The sequence below is a fragment of the Cyclopterus lumpus genome, chromosome 20, assembly GCF_009769545.1.
Source record: "Cyclopterus lumpus isolate fCycLum1 chromosome 20, fCycLum1.pri, whole genome shotgun sequence".
Classification (NCBI taxonomy): domain Eukaryota; kingdom Metazoa; phylum Chordata; class Actinopteri; order Perciformes; family Cyclopteridae; genus Cyclopterus; species Cyclopterus lumpus.
Window position 1 is genome coordinate 20,456,558 of NC_046985.1, and position 26,214 is coordinate 20,482,771.

General features: G+C 44.6%; 1 protein-coding gene across 1 annotated transcript; it reads left to right on the forward strand.

Annotated features, from left to right (window-relative positions):
* Positions 1-1,236: 1,236 nt before the first annotated feature.
* On the forward strand, positions 1,237-23,941 carry steap2 (STEAP family member 2, metalloreductase). The gene is made up of 6 exons (XM_034560478.1): positions 1,237-1,292; positions 5,850-6,272; positions 13,861-14,027; positions 17,033-17,560; positions 22,864-23,028; positions 23,502-23,941. The coding sequence occupies exons 2-6, from the start codon at positions 5,897-5,899 to the stop codon at positions 23,793-23,795; spliced, it is 1,530 nt and encodes a 509-aa protein (XP_034416369.1). The 5' UTR covers positions 1,237-1,292; positions 5,850-5,896; the 3' UTR covers positions 23,796-23,941.
* Positions 23,942-26,214: the final 2,273 nt, after the last annotated feature.

Here is a 26,214-nt window from a genome sequence, read left to right on the forward strand (position 1 = left end):
GCATATAAAAAAGCATATGGAGAAAGGGGAGCCTGAAGCGTTCCGTGGTGCACCTGGGTGGGATGATCCAATCCAATTCAATTCAATTCAATTCAGTTTATTTTGTATAGCACTCTGAGGAAAATTACAAATTTGCCTCAGAGGGCATTTTTTCATCTACGTAACATTTCAAAAATCAGGCACATCTTGTCTCAAAAAGATGCAAAAAAGCTGGTTCACGTGTTTGTTACTTCCAGACTAGATTACTGCAACTCCTTATTATCAGGCTGCTCTAATAAGTCTCTTAAGTCCCTCCAGTGGATCCAAAATGTTTCTTCGCACATACAAAGCCATTGATGCATCAATGAGCATCATTGGTGATGCACCATCATATCTTAAGGAGCTTGTAGTACCATGTTGCCCCACTAGAGAGCTGCGCTCACTAAATGTGGGGCTACTTGTGGTTCCTAGAGTCCTAAAAAGTAGGATGGGAGCCAGAGCCTTCAGTTATCAAGCTCCTCTTTTACCTTGATATGCTGCTATAGGCTTTTCGGCTGCTGGGGGATGTTTTAGGATACACTGAGCACCTATCTCCTCTTCTCTCTCTTCTTCTGGACGAATTCACACCTCTTCATTGCACATTATAAACTTTACTTCTTCCCTGGAGTCTTTGTGCCTTCTTGCCGCTCAGGTTTCCAATGAAATAGATCTTGGTCAATTGTCCAAACATGTCAACTGTTTTCTACATCTGTGATGGTATAAAACCTTTTGGGATAGATCCCATGAATTGCTGGTTAAGAAATATGTAATTCAAGATCTTCATTTTTGTTTCATGCCTAACAAAGATTTAGAATACTTTGTAACAGCATTGTGACTGTGATAACAACCGTATACATGCACCAATGTTGTTCACAAGAACAATACCCCCCACCCCACGTTTTTTTATTTCTTAATTTTAGCCTACCGAGCCAATTGTATTATTTACATTTCTGCGTATAATTGGTTTCGGTCCCTTTATATTATTATCTTATTAAAATATTGGTTAGTAACATGTATGTATTTGTATTGTATAGGTTATTGTATTTTATATGTTACTGCTGCTCAGAGTATTTACGATATGTTATTATAATATTCGTTCTCCTAAATCAAAAAAGGTTTACTTGTAATGCAAAAACTATACACGCGTTATTTTAAGACGGAAGCTGCTATCTCCGATCTTCCCCACGGGACGTGAACGCAGCATGTGTACAGACAGGAGGTAGAAGAACGCCAGGATGAGGAGCAGCTAGCAGCTGGTCCCGGAGCAGAACCAGGTCTGTAACATAGCGGCATACTCACAGGCTGTCCGTGGTGTCACTGGACGTGTGTGTGTGGACGTATGTGTGTGTGTGCGTGTTGTCATCAGTTAGCTGTGTGCTGTGTGTTGGCAGAGCAGCAGCGGCCGTGCTGCACCGCTACAGGTGCACTCGGGCTGCACACGTACACACACGTACACACACGTACACACACGTACACACGCGTACACACGCGTACACACGCGTACACACGCGTACACACGCGTACACACACGTACACACACGCACGCACGGCCGTGTCCTTCACGAGACCCCGTCTCTGCTGACAGAAGGTCGGAGAAGACAGCTGTACTCTGATCGGCTTCTACCGGGCTGCTTTAGCCTGTTTTCAGCTGTACAACCTGGGAACTCAACATGTCTTCTTATTGCTGTCATATAGCTGATCTAGAGAGCAGTAGTAACTGATTTATTAACCATAATTAAAACCTCTATAGTCATCAAGCCTCAGAAAGTAGTGACAATGTTTTTCATTTCAAACACACACATATTCAAGCCCCAGAACATATACTGGACCTTGTGGTGGGATTGTTTTAGTCAGTTCCTTTTTCCAAAGTCAAAATGTAACTCTCATTGTCAACGTGTGTACCTCATAACTTTTGAGGAGTGTACACCGTTAGTCAAAAGTTTCTACACCAGATGTCTAACTGACAGTGCTGTAGCTAAATTTAAAGAAGCGATTCCTTCTGCATTTGATTCAATACCACGTCTCAATGTGACGGAGGACTCCTGTGCTAACTTTAGTCCGTCCCAGATTGATCATCTTGTCGATAGTGCTACAGGCTCACTGAGAATGACACTAGACTCGATAGCCCCACTGAAGAAAAAGACGGTGAGTCAAAGGAGGTTTGCTCCCTGGTATAACCCTCAGACCAGCAACCTAAAGCAAACTTCACGAAAGCTTTAAAGCATATGGCGTTCCACCAATCTGGAAGAATCACGCTTAGTTTGGCGAGACAGCCTTAAAACATATAAAAAGGCTCTCCGTAATGCCAGAGCAGCCTATTACTCATCAGTAATAGAGAAAAATAAGAACAACCCCAGGGTTCTCTTTAGCACTGTAGCCAGGCTGACAGAGAGTCACAGCTCTGTGGAGCCGTGTATTCCTATAGACCTCAGTAGTAATGACTTCATGAACTTCTTCAATGAAAAGATTTGAACTATTAGAGGGAAGATTGATGATCTCTTGCATCCTTGGAAACGGCTGGTGCATCCAACACCACTGTAAAGAATCTCTAGTTATCTTTGATCGAGACTTGTCCTTTAACTCCCACGTTAAGCAAATCTCAAGGACTGCATTTTTTCATCTACGTAACATTTAAAAAATCAGGCACATCTTGTCTCAAAAAGATGCAGAAAAGCTGGTTCACGCGTTTGTTACTTCCAGACTAGATTACTGCAACTCCTTATTATCAGGCTGCTCTAATAAGTCTCTTAAATCCCTCCAGTTGATCCAGAATGCTGCAGCTCGTGTACTCACAAAAACTAAGAAAAGAGATCACATGACTCCTGTATTAGCTGCTCTGCACTGGCTCCCTGTAAAATCAAGAATCACATTTAAAATTCTTCTCCTCACCTACAAAGCCTTGATTGGTGATGCACCATCATATCTTAAGGAGCTTGTAGTACCATATTGCCCCACTAGAGAGCTGCTCACTAAATGCGGGGCTACTTGTGGTTCTAGAGTCCTAAAAAGTAGGATGGGAGCCAAAGCCTTCAGTTATCAAGCTCCTCTTTTATGGAACCAGCTTCCACTTTCAGTCCTGGAGGCAGACACAGTCACCTCATTCAAGAATAGACTTAAGACTTTCCTCTTTAATAGTGCTTATAGTTAGGGCTGAATCAGGTTTGCCCTGGTCCAGCCCATTGATATGCTGCTATAGGCTTATAGGCTGCTGGGGGATGTTTTAGGATACACTGAGCACCTATCTCCTCTTCTCTCTCTCCTTATGGATGAATTTACATCTCTCCATTGCACCTTAATAACTCTACTTCTTCCCTGGAGTCTGTGTGCCTTCTCGCCTCAAAGGGTGGCTGTTTCTGAAGCCGGTCCTGGCTCCTGGGTCCTGACTCCTTGCCTCCGCTTCCTGAATCCAGCCCCTGGCCTGGGCATGGACTCATTGGTCCAACCTCCTTCGTGATGCCTCCTGCCTCCGTGGTCCTGCTTTCTGCCATGGCCCTGCTGATTCCCCCCCCCCTCCTCTCTTCCTCGTTCTGTTTCATGGATTGTGGAGGTCTGGATCATGGTCCATGCCTACTACTCATTATTCATAATTTTAGTCATATTTATTGAATGTGTTGTAACTCTGTAACGCTGTTCATCTGTACACATGACACTCTGTTGCTTTCCTGAAGGTTTCTTCTCCTTTTTCCCTGTGAAAGGTTTTTTTCAGTTTTTTTGGGGAGTTTTTCCTGATGCGATGTGAGGTCAAAGGTCAGGGATGTCGTATGTGTACAGATTGTAAAGCCCTCTGAGGGGAGTTTGTAATTTGTGATATTGGGCTATACAAAATAAACTGAATTGAATTGAACTGAGCACCCTTTCCTTTTTGGAAAAAAATATTATTTATTTGAATAATGTTCAATATTATAACATTTGTAATTTGTTTAACATGTTTTAAGTACAGTCCCTCTAGTGCTGCTAAAGCACATTCTGCTGACATTGTAAACATCAAGCAGAGATGATAGTTAATAAGAGTCAAAGATGTGCAGCAGCAATGTCCCGGGTTTTAATTCAATTTAATTCAGTTTATTTTGTATAGCCCAGAATCACAAATTACAAATTATCCTCAGAGGGCTTTACAATCTGTACACATACGACATCCCTGACCTTTGACCTCACATCGGATCAGGAAAAACTCCCCAAAAATAACCTTTCACAGGGAAAAAAGGGAAGAAACCTTCAGGAGAGCAACAGAGGAGGATCCCTCTCCCCGGATGGACAGAAGAATAGATGTCATGTGACCAGATGAACAGAGTTACAGAGTTACAACTCATTCAATGAATATGAATAAATAATTAGTAATAGGCATGGACCATGAAGGAGAACAGAAGGAGTGGGGAGGAATGGGGGGCATCGGCAGGTTCAATTAGGCGGGAGGTCAGGGCCAAGGGGCAGGAAGCATGGGCAAGGAGTCAAGGGGCAGGGCCCAGGAGCCAGGACCGGCTCTAGACACCGCCAGGTCCAATGGACGCTGTGAGGCGAGAAGTCACAAAGACTCCGGGGAAGAAGTAGAATTAATAAGGTGCAATGAAGAGATGTGAATTCGTCCAGAAGGAGAGAGAGAAGAGGAGATAGGTGCTCAGTGTATCCTAAAACGTCCCCCAGCAGCCTAGGCCTATAGCACCTATAGTGCCCGTCAAAGGTAAAGTTACAAAACACTGGATCCTACATTTCCCATAATGCAGTTTTGGCTTCTGCTCTAAATGTGTCCATGCTTAAACTGAGATAATGACATCATCATAACTAGGCTCTGAGTGTACCAATAGTGAAATAGCACACAGAGTGTAGCTCTGTCTGATAGCTTCCAAATACTGTGCTGTGTTATGTGGTTACAGAGGTCAACTGATTTTTAACTTAACTAATCAGCGACTAGTCTGCATGATAACATTTTATCGTTTCATTTAGCCACTTTTAAGACATATTGTGCTCATTTCCAGGTTCACACTTATATTTGTGTTTCAACTAGAACATGTTTACACACTTTAATGTTAAAAAACTCTTTATTTTTCTCAGACTGTCTGTCTTAATATTTACATATTCACTCAAACGCTGCCGTTTAACGTGCGTTAAATGGTAATGCGTTGCTAGGCAACAGCTTGGGTCCATGTGTACTTCTTGTCAGCTGATGTCCTTTACATACACTGCAACCACAAACATACTGGGACAAAACTGTGAAATGATTTGTGTGTATTGTATAGTTGTAACCTCACAATATGATGGAAAACCTGACGGTTCGTTTAATGGCAGAGTTTTTGAATATTTCTCCATGGATTGAGCATTTCAATATTTTCACAGTATCACTTTCTTCTTCTTTATATAAAGCCGATATGAACATCAGAGTTTTACAATATGCCACCTTTAAGACTTGTAAATCTATTATTTACTGACATATTTTAATCTGTAAAACTTGAAAATGTCTAAAGCTTGTTTCATCCACAGACCTTATTCCATATATTGAACCAACAGTCCTCTCAAAAGACACATTGACTTTGAGAAAAGAACTGGGAGTGCAACTCATTTACTGTTTTTTTAACTTATTCCTGCAGCACTCTATTAGCCCGATATTAATCTGTTTAGACCAGCATTAGTTTCAATTTACACTCTTTAATGTTAAAAAACAATTTGCACACTTTAATGTTAAAAAAATCTTTATTTTCAGATGAAAAGCATCACATCTGAGCATGTGTCTCGCTCATCATAATCTGCTAAAATGTTTTATTTCAGTCGTTCGACCTTTAATGATATGTGGGACTGCAAGAAAACCTGTCTGCTCTCTTCCTTTCCTCCTCCCTTAGAACTACTGAACATTCTCCTAAATAGACAAGCACAGAAGAAGTGAAGGATGGACTCCATTTCGCTGATGGGCGGCAGCAGGAGCCCTTTATCCTCCCACCACCCCCGACACGCGCAGGCCTGTTTCCTGCCCAACGGCACAAAGAGCGGCGTTGGAGACCCAGAGACTGCCCGTCTGCCTGCCCGGTCCACAGTGGCCATCCTTGGCTCAGGTGACTTCTCCAAGTGCCTGACCATCCGCCTACTGCGCTGTGGCTTCCATGTGGTGGTCGGCAGCCGCCATCCCAAACTGGCGTCCCAGTCATTTCCTCACGTGGTAGATGTGACACACCATGAAGACGCTGTGGGGAAGGCCAGCATCGTGTTCCTGGCAATCCGCCGGGAGCACTACTCCATCTTGTGGGACCTCAAGCATCTACTGGAGGGTAGATAACATACATCTCACCTGAACACTGTCAATGTTACCACAAGACGTTCTCTTAACTTTTACACTTTTTAAGTAGTGACTCAAATGTATCCTTTTCTACAAATACACATACACACACATACTGCAGGGAATATGGGGCAAAATACATTTACACACCTGTATAAAAAACCGTGAAGTTGTGGAAAGAAAAGGGTATTTTTTTCTTGGATATTTTTCTAACCCAGACACAAGTCAAGAACTACAAGTGATTGAATTTGCTGCCATGAGCCTCAAATGCTGCTTTTTCGCTCACAAATGACGTTTTGCGCGCATATGTCAGGAAAATGTGGAGCAATTGATTTGTGTACGTAGAGTCAGGGGCGGTCACTCCTTTCTGTTCTGGGCGGGTTTTCTCTAAGAGAAGCGTCCCTATTGGCTACTGAGCCTTTGAGTGACAGCTGAATGTTACTTGTCTCTAAACACTTACTGGATCCCTACAGGATGAATAAAGTGTAAGTACTGATCATATATGCTGTCTGTGCTGTGTTGTTGTGTTACAATAGAAGTTAAGCTAAGCTGTGCTCTGTAAACGTAATTAACGTTAGTTTAACTTGCTATTTATAACATAGTTCTAAGTTATATTACTATTGCTAGCCAAGGGACCTAAGTGTTTGTGTAATGTTACTGCGTCTGTGTTTGTGTGCATCTTGCTGCCTGACCGTAGATTAAGTGCATGCACTTAATGATTTTTTTAGCATTCTGATTTGCCATGTGAATCAGGCAGCTGTCCCATTGATATGTCATCTTCTCTCTGTAGGACTATGCACCTTTGTGGGACCTGAGCAGGACCTGTCCAGACCTACAATGCAGTCCCAGGTAAATGGTAAATGGACTGTACTTGTATGCACTGTTCTAGTCTTGCCCAAGGACACATGGACATGGATTAGCAGAGCCGGGGATCAAACTACCACGCTTTTATTTAAAGGACGTCACTGCTCTGCCACTGACCCACAGTCGCTCCAAGGTCAGGTAGGTCACCAGTATTTAATCTATCAAAACAGATTATGATCTATATGATTATATTTGAAGTACTTTATTATATTATTATTTCATTTGCAAGTGGTCTCCTGAGAGCAACTGGGCCCCAATTTGGGGCTGCTTATTATCAACTAGTGATAACCCAAGGTTCAGGCTAAAAGGTACCAGACAACATCCTGAGGGCTGGTCCTGGTCTCCGCCCTCGGTGTCTGTCTGAGCAGCTCGTATTGTTGTGACTAACTTTACTATCTTTCAGTCAATGGATCCCCTTCTCCTGAATCACTGCAGACCAAGGAGATGGAGTGGTTGTGTCAGATACCTTATCCCCTGCCAGACCTAAACCCTGCTGTCCTTTAAATGCAGCCTTCTTTTTCTTGGAAGTCGTACGCTGTTCTTCTTCTTCTTCTTCTGTCTCCTCGTTGGGCCTTTCCCCTTTCCAAAGAAGCACTTCAAAGACGTCTGTTTTTTACTAATTTATGCTTGCTTTTAGGCTTAGGGTATCACGTGACCGAGACGAGCCTCAAACGCACAGACGCACTGGCCCTTTTTCAAAATAAAATATATTTGAGACCTTGATAATCAATCATTTTCATTCATTCTTTCTGTGCGGCCCGGTACCAAAGTGTCATGACCGAACAAAGACTAGAACCCATACGCACGACTCAAGGCAAAGTAACAACAACAAATGTAATGAATTAACTGGAACAAACAGAAAATCTACATGAACAAACCTGGTGAATTTCATGGAAATGGCTGGTTCTCTGGCACAAAAGACGAGACCAACTGTCACAGGACAAAGGGAGACGCAGACAATATATACACAGGGTGAGGGCACAGGTGGAAACAATCAGGAGGCAGCCAATCAGACCAGAGGGGAAACACACAGGGGAAGGAACAAGTTGCCTGAAACAAGAGGAGAGTTGACTTTCACAATAAAACAGGAAATCACGAGACAACATGGACACAAGACACGAAACTGATTAACTTACCATCACAGTTTCCTGGACATGACACAAAGGACCCACGGACCGGTACCGGGCTACGGCCCGGTACCGGGCTACGGCCCGGTGGTTGGAGACCGCTGTTAGGGATTAAAACTGTCCGTGTGATCACAAGTTCTCTATTCAGAAATATTGTGTTCTTGGAGCTGAAACAGTCAGATCCGTCCTCTGGTGATTCTGGTCGGATATAAGGCATATCAGCCATTATCAATTAAATTAAAATTTCAATTCAGTATATTTTGTAGTCCAAAATCACAAATTCCAAATTTGCCTCAGAGGGCTTTACAATCTGTACACATACGACATCCCTGTTAAATAATAAAAGACACATTTATAGTATTACAATACATTTCAAGATGTGTGTTTCTGTTGTCACACATCCGTCATCTGGAGCATATGAATTTACATTCAATATGAATATATATGAATTTGAATTTACAGATAAAGTAAAACCACATCTTAGCACTTTTCTATTTCAATATTGATATGTTCTGTATTTTCTATTCAGTTGTTTGCATCTTGGGAAAGTGATGCAGCTGTCACCTCATTCCATGTAAACGCACAGCTTTCTACAGGCTACTTTCATTGAAGTTCAAGTACTTAGAGGTATTGTTACCTTGCAAGTATTTTAATATAAGTATTGCTGAAAAAAGTCTACAAAGCTAAAAGTAAAATCTACAGTAGTTCATTTCAAATAAACTTTAAGCAAGAGTTACACAGTTCCTTTATATTGAATGATTATTTCCCTGCTAGCTTCCAGCTTTGTCAGGTTTCATTCTTAATCTTTAACAGGAAGAGCAATGAACATGAAAAACAAAGAGGACATTTGTAGAAGTACTCTTACGTTTCAACACTGCACAACACCACTAAACAAAGTTATGAATGATGTTCTTATGCCTCAACATTACACTAGCAAACACTTCATAATGAAAACATTTTAGATACAGTAATGACGAAATGTGTAGGCCTTATAAAAGCCTACACTGTATTTGATGCCAACATGGCATCAAACAAATCTGATTGGTTAACGCCCCCCAATCAGGGGATGGAGTAATCGCTGGGAGAATTAGAGACTAAGATTATGAATGAAAAGAACTGCAAAGAGGGTCTTCCTGACTGAGCTTAATTTATTATAACCAAATATGGTGTTGGAAATATACAGAAATACAAATGTCATACATTGGTTGGCGCTGTAATAATACCCTTGGGCCAGGTATAGAGGTTCTGAACGTCGTGGCAGTATAGCTTTGTTGTCAATCTGCAAATGGTGTGTTGGACTGTCGGTGGGTTTTACGTTGATGCACATTGATGGTAACGTAAGTTAACTTTAGTCAACCAGGTCACTCCTGGGAAAGACACCTCAGTAGCGTACAGTACTAGACTGGGCTCATTAAGATCAGTCAAAGTTTCATTCAATTCAATTCAGTTTATTTTGTATAGCCCAATATCACAAATTATGAATTTGCCTCAGAGGTCTTTACAATCTGTACATATACGACATCCCTAACCTTTGACCTCACATCAAATCAGGAAAAACTCCCAAATAATAGAAAAAACCCTTTCACAGGGAAAAAAGTGAAGGAGGTTCATCATGCCTACTACTCATCATATGAATCATTTCTGTCATATTCATTGAATGTTTATGTAACTCTGTTCATCTGGTCACATGACATCTATTCTTCTGTCCATCCGGGGAGAGGGATCCTCCTCTGTTGCTCTCCTGAAGGTTTCTTCCCTTTTTTCCCTGTCAAAGGTTATTTTTGGGGAGTTTTTCCTGATCCGATGTGAGGTCAAAAGTCAGGGATGTCGTATGTGTACAGATTGTAAAGCCCTCTGAGGCAAATTTGTGATATTGGGCTATACAAAATAAACTGAAAAATTGAATTGAATTGAAAATCGCGAAATAGGCTGGACCAATGAGGCCCGGCTCTTGAGGCGGGAGGCACAAAGAAGGAGGCAGGGCCAGGGGCTGGATGCAGGAAGCAGGGGCAAGGAGTCAGGAGCCAGGACCAGCTTCAGACACAGCCAGGTCCAATGGACCCTATGAAGCGAGAAGGCACAAAGACTCCGGAGAAGAAGTAGAGTTAGTAATGTGCAATGAAGACATGTAAATCAGAATCAGAATCAGCTGTATTGGCCATGTATGTGTGCACATACATGGAATTTGACTCTGGTTTCACGCAAAGCTCTCATCGTACATACATATTTAAATTACAAAAGACAGGATGAATATAAAGACATTAAAGACAACAATAGCAACATGTATGTACAATATAAACAACAACAACAACAACAACAGTGAATTAGGGATGCAGTGCAGAAAGTGGTCATGAAAGTGCAGATGGAGGTGATTAATCGGCCAGTGGGAAGAAGCTGTTCCTCTGTCTGGTGGTTTTGGCATACAGTGCTCTGTAGCGCCCCCCAGTGGGAAGAAGCTGTTCCTGTGTCTGGTGGTTTTAGCATACAGTGCTCTGTAGCGCCCCCCAGTGGGAAGAAGCTGTTCCTCTGTCTGGTGGTTTTGGCATACAGTGCTCTGTAGCGCCCCCCAGTGGGAAGAAGCTGTTCCTCTGTCTGGTGGTTTTGGCATACAGTGCTCTGTAGCGCCCCCCAGTGGGAAGAAGCTGTTCCTGTGTCTGGTGGTTTTAGCATACAGTGCTCTGTAGCGCCCCCCAGTGGGAAGAAGCTGTTCCTCTGTCTGGTGGTTTTGGCATACAGTGCTCTGTAGCGCCCCCCAGTGGGAAGAAGCTGTTCCTCTGTATGGTGGTTTTGGCATACAGTGCTCTGTAGCGCCCCCCAGTGGGAAGAAGCTGTTCCTGTGTCTGGTGGTTTTAGCATACAGTGCTCTGTAGCGCCCCCCAGTGGGAAGAAGCTGTTCCTGTGTCTGGTGGTTTTGGCATACAGTGCTCTGTAGCGCCCCCCAGTGGGAAGTAGCTGTTCCTCTGTCTGGTGGTTTTGGCATACAGTGCTCTGTAGCGCCCCCCAGTGGGAAGAAGCTGTTCCTGTGTCTGGTGGTTTTGGCATACAGTGCTCTGTACCGCCCCCCAGTGGGAAGAAGCTGTTCCTCTGTCTGGTGGTTTTGGCATACAGTGCTCTGTAGTGCCCCCCAGTGGGAAGAAGCTGTTCCTGTGTCTGGTGGTTTTGGCATACAGTGCTCTGTAGCGCCCCCCAGTGGGAAGAAGCTGTTCCTGTGTCTGGTGGTTTTGGCATACAGTGCTCTGTAGCGCCCCCCAGTGGGAAGAAGCTGTTCCTGTGTCTGGTGGTTTTGGCATACAGTGCTCTGTAGCGCCCCCCAGTGGGAAGAAGCTGTTCTTCTGTCTGGTGGTTTTGGCATACAGTGCTCTGTAGCGCCCCCCAGTGGGAAGAAGCTGTTCCTCTGTCTGGTGGTTTTGGCATACAGTGCTCTGTAGCGCCCCCCAGTGGGAAGAAGCTGTTCCTCTGTCTGGTGGTTTTGGCATACAGTGCTCTGTAGCGCCACCCAGTGGGAAGAAGCTGTTCCTGTGTTTGGTGGTTTTGGCATACAGTGCTCTGTAGCGCCCCCCAGTGGGAAGAAGCTGTTCCTTTGTCTGGTGGTTTTGGCATACAGTGCTCTGTAGCACCTACCAGAGGGAAGGAGTTGGAACAGCTTGTATCTTTCCAGCCCGCTTCCTGACTTGAGGTGTACAAGTCCAGGATGGACGGCAGGCTGGAACCAATAGTTCTCTCTGCAGACCTGACTATCCGTTGTAGTCTGCCTCTGTCCTGTTTGGTGGCCGATCCAAACCACACAGTGATGGAAGAACAGAGAACAGACTGGATTATGGCGGAGTAGAACAGGATCAGCAGCTGCTGGGCCTTTTTCCTGATGGTGTTGATGTTGGAGGCCCACTTCAGATTGTGGATCCCTGAAACTTGAAGGTCTCCACCGCAGACACAGTGCAGTTGAGTATGGTGAGGGGGGTAGTGTTGGGGGGCTCTTCTTGAAGTCCACTGTCATCTCTACAGTTTTGGGCTTGTTCAGCTCCAGGTTGTTCTGAACACACCAGAGGACCGTCTGTACGCAGTACTGATAAGGCCGATGGCCGTTGTGTAAATGTGTCCATAAGTAGAGAGAGAAGAGGAGATAGGTGCTCAGTGTATCCTAAAACATCCCCCAGCAGCCTATAAGCCTATAGCAGCATATCAAGGGGCTGGACCAGGGCAAACCTGATTCAGCCCTAACTATAAGGGCTATTAAAGAGGAAAGTCTTAAGTCTATTCTTAAATGAGGTGACTGTGTCTGCCTCCAGGACTGAAAGTGGAAGCTGGTTCCATAAAAGAGGAGCTTGATAACTGAAGGCTCTGGCTCCCATCCTACTTTTTAGGACTCTAGGAACCACAAGTAGCCCTGCATTTAGTGAGCGCAGCTCTCTAGTGGGGCAACATGGTACTACAAGCTCCTTAAGATATGATGGTGCTTTACCAATCAAGACTTTGTAGGTGAGGAGAAGAATTTTAAATGTGATTCTTGATTTTACGGGGAGCCATTGCAGAGCAGTTAATTACATGACCACCAAAGCCCAACATTACCAAATACCAATTTTAATATCTCACATAAATATCGAACACACGTCACATTTGTAAATCTAGTGTTCGTTAGCAATATGCTACAGTCAAACACATTAGCCCTCCGTAAAGCCCACAACCTCCTTATTCACGAGATATATTTCCCTTTCTTCTCCAACACAGCATCAGCAAAACATCACCAACAAAGCCGTCCATCCAAAAATATTTTTACCAGCAATTGTAGATAAATCTGGCTTACGTTTGATGATAAATGCTAACCTCCACACGCGGAATTATGATCGCAAAATGATGACACACGGAAGCAGTCCTGACCGGATTCGTGTCACAGTATCCACATGGGATATCGGATCTTACGCGTCACAAAATATGGAGCCTTGCTTATTTTGGTTGGCTAACAGTGCTGTCAATCTCATTTGGATTGCTATAGACAGATCCCATATGCCCTCATGATTAAAGGGAGGGTTCTTAGGATGAAATTTGCCTGTGGACTCACAAGTGTTGCCTTTATTATAACACCAACATTATTCAAATAGCCCTTGTGGTTGCAGAGGTAAAATGGTTTTAGTATGGGTATGCAATCTTTCGCAAAAAAAACGTCTCGGGAACATATTTCGTCGTTTCCTCTCCCCTCGCATGGTTTCCTTGTGTCTCTCCATACATCATTGGTGGGAGGCACTAAGACGCAAGGAAAAGATGCAAGTAAAGGAAACAGGGATGCAATTAAGAGACTTGGGATGTACCCACTGTGTGCCGCGCTGCAGCCTTATGTCTCACACTGATGATGTCAGGAAGGTGCAATGCAATTTAATTTTAAGCATTTGCATTCATACTACATGCAGCCAACAAAAACAGAAGTTAAAGTTGGAGGCAACACCAAGGAGGATTTACTGTCTAGTATTGCACATTGTTGACTCATACAATCCCAAATAGTCTAGAAAGGCATATTGTGCAGCTCATAGCCCAAGTTTAGTATATAATGAATGTCTTTAACTATAGAAATCATGAGTTTGTCTTGTTGTCCTGCAGGCAAGATCCTGGTGGATGTGAGTAACAACAGGAGGGTGAACCAGTATCCAGAGTCAAACGCTGAGTATCTGGCTTCACTGCTGCCAGACTCCATTGCGGTCAAAGGCTTCAACGTCATCTCAGCCTGGGCAATGCAGCAGAGCTGCCCCAAAGACGCCAGCACACAGGTACAATCACTCATGTTCTACTCTTTGAGAAACAAATGGACTAATCAATGTCCACTTACAAGCTTCTCCTGGAGATTTCAATGGCTTTTCACTTCATCTTTTACAACGATGAAGTTGTTTGTTCAGTTGTCACTGAGACGGCTCTGCTATTATCAAGTCACATAAGTATGGACCGTCAGTCACATGAGAATAATTCAATTCAATTCAGTTTTTTTGTATAGCCCAAAATCACAAATTACAAATTAGCCTCAGAGGGCTTTACAATCTGTACACATACGACATCCCTGACCTTTGACCTCACATCGGATCGGGAGGGCCATGGCAGGAGACCGGCCCATTAGGCAGAGCAGCTGGTGGTATATGGAGAGATGTCGCTGTTCAAAGATGATCCCTGTTGTTTGATGTGAATGTCCACCCTGATCTTCCTCTGGACGCCCACTGACTTCAAGGACCCAGGACAAGTGTGTGGATGAACTTAGACAACTTCAGCTCTCTGTGAACACCAGACCAAAACCACTTGCAGCGTCCACTGGGAAGAGGTCAAATGTCATGCACCTGGAGTCAGTCATACATCTGACTCCAGAGAACAGGGATTACCTTGTACATAGTACCACCCCTCTGTATACATCACCACTTCTTTACAGTGTTCTCTTTTATATCTTGTATTGTTCTCTTCTTTCTTATAATATAATGTTATTTCTGAAACGTTGACTCGGAGAGCCCTGCATAAGAGTTCCAATGTGTCTGGACTGTTGGTCCAGGCACAAATGGCAAATAAAAATCTTGAATCTTGAACCATCTTTACACAAATACAACCAACTATTCATGTGACTGTGGTTGCACACTTACTGTGAGTCATTGCATGACACCTGAGCCAGCTTCATGACAACTGAGCATATTCTTAGTGGGAGAGATTAGTGGCTTATCCAGTATGTTAAGAATGTTTTAATGTAACAAATGGCTCTCTTTTAACCTGGCTAGATCGTCATGGTTACTTTTACAGCACACCTAACCTGCTCCAGAGGAGGTGCTGTTGAGAGTTTCAGAATAAAAAGAAGGTTCTCTTCAGGGGAATGAATGTTTAGAGACTGAATAGTTGGCTTTTCATCACCATATTCTCGATGAGCTCTATAGATTGTCAGATGAGGGACCATGTTCCTGATGTTAAACTCAGACAAAACTAAAGTTATTTTACTGGCCCTGAACACCTCAGAGATCAATTATCTGGTGATGTGGTTTCTGTAGATGGCATTGCCCTGGCATCCAACACCACTGTAAAGAATCTCTAGTTATCTTTGACCCAGACTTGTCCTTTAACTCCCACGTTAAGCAAATCTCAAGGACTGCATTTTTTCATCTACGTAACATTTCAAAAATCAGGCACATCTTGTCTCAAAAAGATGCAGAAAAGCTGGTTCACGCGTTTGTTACTTCCAGACTAGATTACTGCAACTCCTTATTATCAGGCTGCTCTAATAAGTCTCTTAAATCCCTCCAGTTGATCCAGAATGCTGCAGCTCGTGTACTCACAAAAACTAAGAAAAGAGATCACATGACTCCTGTATTAGCTGCTCTGCACTGGCTCCCTGTAAAATCAAGAATCACATTTAAGGAGCTTGTAGTACCATATTGCCCCACTAGAGAGCTGCGCTCACTAAATGCGGGGCTACTTGTGGTTCCTAGAGTCCTAAAAAGTAGGATGGGAGCCAGAGCCTTCAGTTATCAAGCTCCTCTTTTATGGAACCAGCTTCCACTTTCAGTCCGGGAGGCAGACACAGTCACCTCATTCAAGAATAGACTTAAGACTTTCCTCTTTGATAGTGCTTATAGTTAGGGCTGAATCAGGTTTGCCCTGGTCCAGCCCCTTGATATGCTGCTATAGGCCTATAGGCTGCTGGGGGATGTTTTAGGATACACTGAGCACCTATCTCCTCTTCTCTCTCTCCTTATGGATGAATTGACATCTCTCCATTGCACCTTATTAACTCTGCTTCCCCCCCAGAGTCTTTGTGACTTCACGTCTCATAGGGTCTACTACTCATTATTCATAATTTATATCATATTCATTGAATGTGGTTATGTAACTCTGTAACACTGTTCATCTGTACACATGACATCTATTCTTCTGTCCATCTGGGGAGAGGGATCCTCCTCTGTTGCTCTCCTGAAGGTTTCTTCACTTTTTTCCCTGTGAAAGGTTATTTTTGGGGAGTTTTTCCTGATCCGATGTGAGGTCAAAGGTCAGGGATGTCGTATGTGTACAGATTGTAAAGCCCTCTGACGCAAATTTGTAATATGTGATTTTAGGCTATACAAAATAAACAGAATTTAATTTAATGATTATAGACCGTAGGTACATGTAACTATGTCTACGTACTGTACAAACCACAGAGAGGATGTATATCAACAGTGACACTTGATGTATACAGACACATACTGACAAGGCAAGTAGGTAAGAGAACGAAGGGGCTGGTAAGCAGGTCAAAACCCAGAAAGTGGTTACAAGGATATATTTTCCCTGCTCATTTAATTGCGCAATGCTGGTGTTTTACCTATCCAGGACTCTTAAATCTATTTAAATGAAACAATTTAGAAGGAAACATCTCTATTACTTGTTTAAAGGTTCACAGCTCTGTAACAAAGGGTAGCAAATACAAACCAACTTGTTTTTCGATATCCTCGAGAGATGACATGACATACAGCTTATATATGAATTAGTCTATATTTATCTTCTTTTCATCAAATCTGCAAACTGCATGGGCAAGGGCATAACTAATAATGTGTTATTGTTTCTTACTGTAGACCTGAATCTTTAAAACAGCTCACAAATGTATAGTTTTATTTTTAACAGTTCAATAATTTCCTATAACAGCCAGAATCTTTTCTTTGCAACCGTCACTCAAACAGGAGGACAAAGTGCATTTGCTGGGGCTATTTCCGACAGCAGATGTTCTCACCATCCTGGTTGTCTTCACTGATCCAATCTTCTTGCTTGCTCTGTGTAGGTGTTTATCTGCAGTGACTCTGTGGAGGCTCGACATCAGATTATGGAGTTAGCCCGCCAGCTCAACTTCCTGCCGGTGGATATGGGCACCCTGTCTTCCTCGCGGGATATTGAGAATATTCCCATACAATTATTTCCTGGCTGGAAGGGCCCCGTCCTTGCTGCCGTAGCCCTCTCGATCTTCTTTTTTGCTTACGCTTTTGTACGAGATATCATCCACCCATATGTGAAATACAAGCAGAGTGACTTCTACAAGATCCCCATAGAGATGGTGAACCGGACACTGCCCACTGTTGCCATCACTCTCTTGGCCCTGGTGTACCTGGCAGGCCAGCTGGCAGCTGCCCACCAGCTCTACTATGGTACCAAGTACAGACATTTCCCACACTGGCTGGAGGGCTGGCTGCAGAGTCGGAAACAACTGGGTCTCCTCAGCTTCTTCCTGGCTGCTGTCCATGTTGCCTACAGCCTGTGTCTGCCCATGAGGAGGTCTGAGAGGTACCTGCTGCTCAACACTGCTTATCAGCAGGTCAGTGGGGTGCAAGGCTCTAACAGCATGTCCACCATATTACATTATTCATTGGATTCATTCAAATTGGGGGCAACGTAAAGGTCTGTCACTGAGTGAGTGATGACGTAACATCACCGGTTGAGTGAGTGATGACGTAACATCACCGGTTGAGTGAGTGATGACGTAACATAACATCACCGGTTGAGTGAGTGATGACGTTACATCATTGGTTGATTGAGCGATGACATCATTGGTTGAGTGAGTGATGACGTTACATCACTGGTTGAGTGAGTGATGACGTTACATCTTTGGTTGAGTGAGCGATGACATCATTGGTTGAGTGAGTGATGACGTTACATCATTGGTTGACTGAGTGATGACGTAACATCATTGGTTGAGTGAGTGATGACGTTACATCATTGGTTGAGTGAGTGATGACGTTACATCTTTGGTTGAGTGAGCGATGACATCATTGGTTGAGTGAGTGATGACATTACATCATTGGTTGAGTGAGTGATGACGTTACATCATTGGTTGATTGAGCGATGACATCATTGGTTGAGTGAGTGATGACGTTACATCTTTGGTTGAGTGAGCGATGACATCATTGGTTGAGTGAGTGATGACGTTACATCACTGGTTGAGTGAGTGATGACGTTACATCTTTGGTTGAGTGAGCGATGACATCATTTGTTGAGTGAGTGATGACGTTACATCATTGGTTGACTGAGTGATGACGTAACATCATTGGTTGAGTGAGTGATGACGTTACATCATTGGTTGACTGAGTGATGACGTAACATCATTGGTTGAGTGAGTGATGACGTTACATCATTGGTTGAGTGAGTGATGACGTTACATCTTTGGTTGAGTGAGCGATGACATCATTGGTTGAGTAAGTGATGACATTACATCATTGGTTGAGTGAGTGATGACGTTACATCATTGGTTGATTGAGCGATGACATCATTGGTTGAGTGAGTGATGACGTTACATCTTTGGTTGAGTGAGCGATGACATCATTGGTTGAGTGAGTGATGACGTTACATCACTGGTTGAGTGAGTGATGACGTTACATCTTTGGTTGAGTGAGTGATGACATCATTGGTTGAGTGAGTGATGACGTTACATCATTGGTTGAGTGAGTGATGACGTTACATCTTTGGTTGAGTGAGCGATGACATCATTGGTTGAGTGAGTGATGACGCTACATCTTTGGTTGAGTGAGCGATGACATCATTGGTTGAGTGAGTGATGACGTTACATCATTGGTTGAGTGAGTGATGACGTTACATCATTGGTTGACAGTGATGACGTTACATCATTGGTTGACTGAGTGATGATGTTACATCATTGGTTGAGTGAGCGATGACGTTACATCATTGGTTGAGTGAGTGATGACGTTACATCATTGGTTGACAGTGATGATGTTACATAATTGGTTGAGTGAGGGATGACGTTACGTCACTGGTTTTAATTTAAATGATTGCATAGGTGCTGTTAGGTTGTTTGTTTGCTAACCTAGCTTGTTAAAAAGACAGCTATTATTATCACGAGAAATATAACTATATATATGTGGACCCACCACCCGCAGGGAGAATTATCGGGGTCGGGTGCTATGTAGACCGGGCGGCGGGCCAGGCGGGAGACCTGAGCGGGCCGATCGCCGGCGGCATAGACTAGCTCTAGGGACGTGGAACGTCACCTCACTAGCGGGGAAAGAGCCGGAGCTGGTGCAGGAGGTGGAGCGGTACCAACTAGATATAGTTGGGCTCACCTCCACGCACAGCATGGGCTCTGGAACCAAGCTCCTGGAGAAGGGTTGGACTTTGTCCTTTTCTGGAGTTGCCCAGGGTGAGAGGCGCCGGGCGGGAGTGGGGATACTCACGAGCCCCCGGCTGAGCGCCGCTGTGTTGGAGTTTTCCCCGGGGAACGAGAGGGTCGCCTCCCTGCACCTACGGGTTGCGGGGAGTAAGGCTCTGACTGTTGTTTGTGCTTATGCACTGAACAGCATTTCGGAGTATCCGGCCTTCTTGGAGTCAGTGGGAGGGGTCCTGGAAAGGGAGCCGCCTGCCGACTCCATAGTTCTCCTGGGAGACTTCAACGCTCACGTGGGCAATGACAGAGAAACCTGGCGGGGCGTGATTGGGAGGAACGGCTTGCCCGATCTGAACCCGAATGGTGTTTTGTTGTTGGACTTCTGTGCTAGCCACAGTTTGTCCATAAACAAACACCATGTCCGAACATAAGGTGGCTCATAAGTGTACCTGGTACAAGAACCTTAGGTCGGCGATCAATGATCGACTTTGTAATCGTATCATCTGATCTGCGGCCGTATGTCTTGGACACTCGGGTGAAGAGAGGAGCAGAGCTGATCACCACCTGGTGGTGAGTTGGATCAGATGGCGGGGGAGTCGGCTAGAAAGACCTGGCAAGCCCAAACGTGTAGTGAGGGTGAACTGGGAACGTCTGGCAGAGGATCCTGTCCGGGAGGTCTTCAACTCCCACCTCCGGAAGAACTTCTCACAAATCCCGAGGGAGGCTGGGGACATGGAATCCGAGTGGACCTTGTTCAAAGCCTCTATTGTGGACGCGGCTGCTCAAGGGATTTGGCCGGAAGGTCATCGGTGCCTGTCGTGGCGGCAACCCGAGAACCCGGTGGTGGACACCGGGGGTGAGGGAAGCCGTCAAACTGAAGAAGGAGGCCTTTCGGGCGTGGCTGGCCCAGGGGTCTCCTGAAGCAGCTGACAGGTACCGGCGGGCCAGAAGGGCGATGGTCGTGGAGGCTAAAACTCGGGCATGGGAGGAGTTCGGGGAGGCCATGGAGAAGGACTTTCGGTTGGCCTCAAGGAAGTTCTGGCAAACCATCCGACGTTCAGGAAGGGAAAGCAGGGTCTACCCCAGGCTGTTCTCAGCAGGGGGGGGGAACTGCTGACCCGGACTGGGGATATCGTCGGGCGGTGGAAAGAGCACATTGAGGAACTCCTAAACCCGGCCAACATGTGCCCTGGAGAGGGGGCAGCGCCGGAAGACTTTGGGGTGGTTTCACCCATATCCCTGGCAGAGGTCGCTAAGGTAATCAAAAAGCTCCTTGGTGGCAAGGCGCCAGGGGTGGATGAGATCCGCCCTGAGATGCTGAAAGCGCTGGACATTGTTGGGCTGTCTTGGTTGACACGCTTTTTCAGTGTCGCATGGGGGTCGGGAACAGTGTCCATGGACTGGTAGACCGGGGTGGTGGTTCCCATCTTCAAGAAGGGGGACCGGAGAGTGTGCTCGAACTATCGTGGTATCACACTGCTCAGCCTCCCGGGAAAAGCTTATGCCAGGGTGCTGGAGAGGAGGCTCCGACCGCTTGTCGAACCTCGGATTCAAGACGAACAGTGCGGATTCCGTCCCGGTCGTGGAACAGTGGACCAGCTCTTTACCCTCGCAAGATTACTGGAGGGGTCCTGGGAGTTTGCCCAACCAGTGTACATGTGCTTTGTAGACCTGGAGAAGGCTTTCAACCAGGTCCCTCAGGGTTTTTGTGGGGGGTGCTGCGGGAGTATGGGGTGCCGGACCCGTTGGCACGGGCCATCCGGTCTCTGTACGCCTGCAGTAGGAGCTGTGTTCGTATCCTTGGTAGTAAGTCAGACACGTTCCCAGTGGGTGTTGGCCTCCGCCAGGGGTGCCCTTTATCACCGGTCCTGTTCGTGACCTTCATGGACAGGATATCTAGGCGCAGCCAGGGGGCGGAGAGGATCCGGTTCGGGAGTCTCGGGATCGCCTCTCTGCTGTTCGCGGTTGATGTGGTCCTGTTTGCCTCCATTCACTGGGGCGTTTTGCAGCCGAGAGCGAAGCGGCAGGGATGAGAGTTAGCACCTCCAAATCTGAGGCGATGGTGCTCTGCCGGAAACCGGCGGATTGCTCCCTCCAGGTGGGGACAAACTGCCTACCCCAAGCGAAGGAGTTCAAGTATCTCGGGGTCTTGTTCACGAGTGAGGGTAAGGTGGAGCGGGAGATCGACAGGCGGATCGGTGCGGCTGCAGCAGTAAAACAGGCGCTGTACCGGTCCGTCTTGGTGAAGAGGAGCTGAGCCGGAAGGCAAAGCTCTCCATTTACTGGTCGGTCTACGATCCAACCCTCACCTATGGTCACGAACTCTGGGTCGTGACCGAAAGAACGAGATCTCGGATACAAGCGGCCGAAATGAGCTTCCTCCGTAGGGTGGCCGGGCTCAGCCTTAGAGATAGGGTAAGGAGCTCGGACATCAGGGGGGAGCTCGGAGTCGAGTCGCTGCTCCTTCGTGTCCAAAGGAGCTGAGGTGGTTCGGGCATCTAGTCAGGATGCCTCCTGGACGCCTCCCATTAGAGGTTTTCCGGGCACGTCCAACTGGTAGGAGGCCCCGGGGAAGACCGAGGACACGCTGGAGGGATTATATCTCCCGGCTGGCCTTGGAACGCCTCGGGATCCCTCAGAATGAGCTGGAAAGTGTTGCGGGTGAGAGGGAAGCCTGGGTCGGCCTGCTGAACCTGCTGCCACCGCGACCCGACCCCGGATAAGCGGCTGATAATGGATGGATGGATGGATTTAGTAGGAAGTAATCCACTGAAGTAATGAATCATTGAAGATAGCATGATAGCAACCCACATTTATTTGACTGAAACATAGCTTAATGTCATGTGAGATGCTACTTCAGTAAACAAATATTACCGGGACCACTACTTAAATTTGGATATTTAATATCCAATAATTCACATATACATACTGACTATCCCTGTTTTTTTAATATGGCACAATGTTGCACATAGGGTTGTACAACTTTGGTCAGGGCCACAATAGCTGTCCAGACACTAACTATGTCCTTTTACAGTGTCCACTTCATACTAAACACCCAAACGGGAGATTAATATTCATCTTCTCATATCCCTCTCCAAAGGAAAGCCATTTGATGGCAAATAATACCTGAAAGATAAAAAATCTAAATAATGGAATACAATGTAGATAGTTCCACTCATGTATACATTCAAGGGAATTGAAATGCAAATCCACGTTAGTGCCTGCAAATATTAAAAAAACTGTATACATAATCAAATTATGTACACACACACCTGAAGCAAACACAGCCATAAGATCTGCTCACATCCATGAGGGTCCATCCACACATGGGTTAAATACTGTGTTAAATCAATCGAACACACAGCAACCCTGCAGGTATTCCTGTAAACATTGTAGAGGCAAAGCAGCTCACTTATTGCAGGTTAATCTGGCCATGTATAAAACAAAAAGTGAAAGATGATGATTGTGTTGAATTCCATCTTGAGCATCCTTTGTGTTGGCAGGTCCATGCTAATGTTGAGAATGCGTGGAATGAGGAGGAGGTGTGGAGGGTGGAGATGTACGTTTCCTTTGGGATCATGAGTCTCGGGCTCCTGTCACTCCTGGCCATCACCTCAATTCCCTCTGTCCACAGCACGCTCAACTGGAGGGAGTTCAGCTTCATACAGGTACAAACATAGAAACCAGGTGTTTTGCCACTACATACCATAGAAAACTTCAAAGGTTCTGGGCTTATGAAGAGAATCTTTTTTCTTTAATTTCTAATTATATTTCTGGAATGGACGTGGATAATCCTCAGAAAGTGTATTCTCAGAAGTCTACTCTAAGAAGATGTATATCTATATTTTACAATATGTTACAACTCCGAGTGCAATTTGAGGGACGTTGCAGCAATTGGCTGCTGTTTTTCTTAAGTATCTTAATTAGCTCCATAAACGGTGTATCCAGGCCAATGCAACTCACAGTTTAAAGCCACTGATATGAACAGTAAAGATGCAGCAGGAAAAGCTTGAATAGAGTAAATCGGGCATGGTGGATGTTCCATAGTGGGGAGTTTGTACCTGTAGTTGTCTGTCATGGGCCGCTGGCTCTCCTCTCTTTGCTGTATGTACCGTCATGAGTCTTCCTGTCTTTGCTCCAGTCCACACTGGGCTACATCGCGCTGCTCATCGCTACCTTCCACGGCCTGCTGTTCGGCTGGAAGCGAGCCTTTGAGGAGGATGCCTACCGTTTCTACCTGCCCCCCAGCTTCATGGTGGCCCTGGCCCTGCCAGTGTGTGTCATACTGGGGAAGGTGCTGATGCTGCTTCCCTGTGTGGCCCGTAAGCTCCACAGGATCCGCCGCGGCCTGGACACCAGTCACTACCGCTGCCAGCGCCTGGAGCCAGTGGGCTCGGCTGCCCACGTTTCACCTGAGAGAGTTACCATCATGTGATCTGCTCCTTGATTGGAGATTGTCATATCCTGTCATAGTTAGCTGTTTAATTGAAGCAAGGATTCTATTACTCTTACTGTGTTACTGTGAACAGTGTTTGTGAATTGTGTACTTATTAGCCGTTACTATTCACTATAACTACAGACTTTGTGTGACTATCTTGTTATGTTTGTCCATTTAAATTGTAAAATGGGATATTCTCAGCAAATACTTTGTTTCTGTTGTTGTGTTCTGGCAGACATTACACAGAGACATTCAGTGTTCAATGTCACTAACTCAGCCTGTTAAAACAGTTATATCATTTCTTCTGGGGTTCTCAATTTGTCAAGTCCAGATATTCAGCTTTATTTAAATGGTTATAAAAACAATATGCCATTAATTGTTTAGGAATTAGTCATTTGTACACAGTCCAACACATTTTCAGAGGCTCAGAAGTAATTGGACAAACTAAAATAATAGTGAATATAATGATAATTTTTAATACTTAATACTTTAATACAGTCAATGGTGGTCTGACGTCTTCCACCCAGTCATCACCAAATCAGTTATACATATACATATATATATATATATATATATATATATATATATATATATATATATATATATATATATATATATATATATATATATATGTATGTATATGTATAACTGATTTGGTGATATATAATATACATATATATATGTGTGTGTATATATATATATATATATATATATATATATATATATATATATATATATATGGTTGAATGTGATTCAATTCAATTCAATTGAGTTCATTTTGTATAGCCCAATATCACAAATTATCCTCAGAGGGCTTTACAATCTGTACACCTACGACATCCCTGACCTTTGACCTCACATCAAATCAGGAAAAACTCCCCAAAAATAACCTTTGACAGGGAAAAAAGTGAAGAAACCTTCAGGAGAGCAACAGAGGAGGATCCCTCTCCCCGGATGGACAGATGAATAGATGTCATGTGTACAGAATGAACAGCATTTACAAAGTTACATAAACACATTACATGAATATGACAATGTATGAATGGAACTCCAATCCATGAAACAGAAGGAGGTAGAGAGGAGGGGGGGCGGGGCATCAGCAGGGCCAATGGGAGGCCGGTTCACCAGGCATCAGACACCTCCAGGTCCAATGGACCCTATGAGACGTGAAGTCACAACGACTCCGGGGAGGAAGCAGAGTTAATAAGGTGCAATGGAGAGATGTAAATTCATCCATAAGGAGAGAGAGAAGAGGAGATAGGTGCTCAGTGTATCCTAAAACATCCCCCAGCAGCCTATAAGCCTATAGCAGCATATCAAGGGGCTGGACCAGGGCAAACCTGATTCAGCCCTAACTATAAGCACTATTAAAGAGGAAAGTCTTAAGTCTATTCTTGAATGAGGTGACTGTGTCTGCCTCCAGGACTGAAAGTGGAAGCTGGTTCCATAAAAGAGGAGCTTGATAACTGAAGGCTCTGGCTCCCATCCTACTTTTTAGGACTCTAGGAACTACAAGTAGCCCCACATTTAGTGAGCAGCTCTCTAGTGGGGCAATATGGTACTACAAGCTCCTTAAGATATGATGGTGCATCACCAATCAAGGCTTTGTAGGTGAGGAGAAGAATTTTAAATGTGATTCTTGATTTTACAGGGAGCCAGTGCAGAGCAGCTAATACAGGAGTCATGTGATCTCTTTTCTTAGTTTTTGTGAGTACACGAGCTGCAGCATTCTGGATCAACTGGAGGGATTTAAGAGACTTATTAGAGCAGCCTGATAATAAGGAGTTGCAGTAATCTATAATGAAATGAAAATAATGATGTGGCTTTTATTATCAAAATAATATCAAAAGCAGACTTGGCCATGACGATTATACCTCTAAATGAGGAATCTGGTTCCTTTTTCATTCCTAATAATATTGGTTGACTTTTCCTTGCAAAAGTCTCGATGTGACTCCATGCAGCACTGCAACGCGACCTGTACCCCATAAAACTGCCTGTCACATATGGAGCACATTACTCAAGCCAGCAGGTAACCTGTATTTGCTTATCTACTCATCTGTGTGTGTGTCTGTGTCTATTGAACATATTTTGTGAAGCAGTTGCATAGAAGGTTGATTTGATATTTGAAGTGGCAGTACAGCTGAGAGTCTATCAATTGATTGTAATATTTATTCTATTAAATGACACTATGTTCTTCCCCTAGCCAGACATCCTGTCTACAATGTGGACCTGAGCCACTACATTTACAACTTCTAACAAATAGTCTTAAGAATGGTTCTCATGAGAAACGTTTGACTAGTCACATTGACCCATAACTCCTTCCTTGAGCACTAAATCAGCCAATAACGGGCCTCCTGAAGGAGACGTCATACACACTGCGTGGCCATGCATTACACTCAGAAACGTTAGGACCAGT

What these genes read in the sequence shown, in the direction of transcription:
- steap2 (XM_034560478.1), top strand. Translation starts at nt 5,897, where the DNA reads ATGGACTCCATTTCGCTGATGGGCGGCAGCAGGAGCCCTTTATCCTCC. An exon ending in CCTCAAGCATCTACTGGAGG is followed by an intron (nt 6,273 to 13,860) that starts GTAGATAACATA and finishes GTTGTCCTGCAG; the next exon opens with GCAAGATCCTGGTGGATGTG. An exon ending in CCAAAGACGCCAGCACACAG is followed by an intron (nt 14,028 to 17,032) that starts GTACAATCACTC and finishes TGCTCTGTGTAG; the next exon opens with GTGTTTATCTGCAGTGACTC.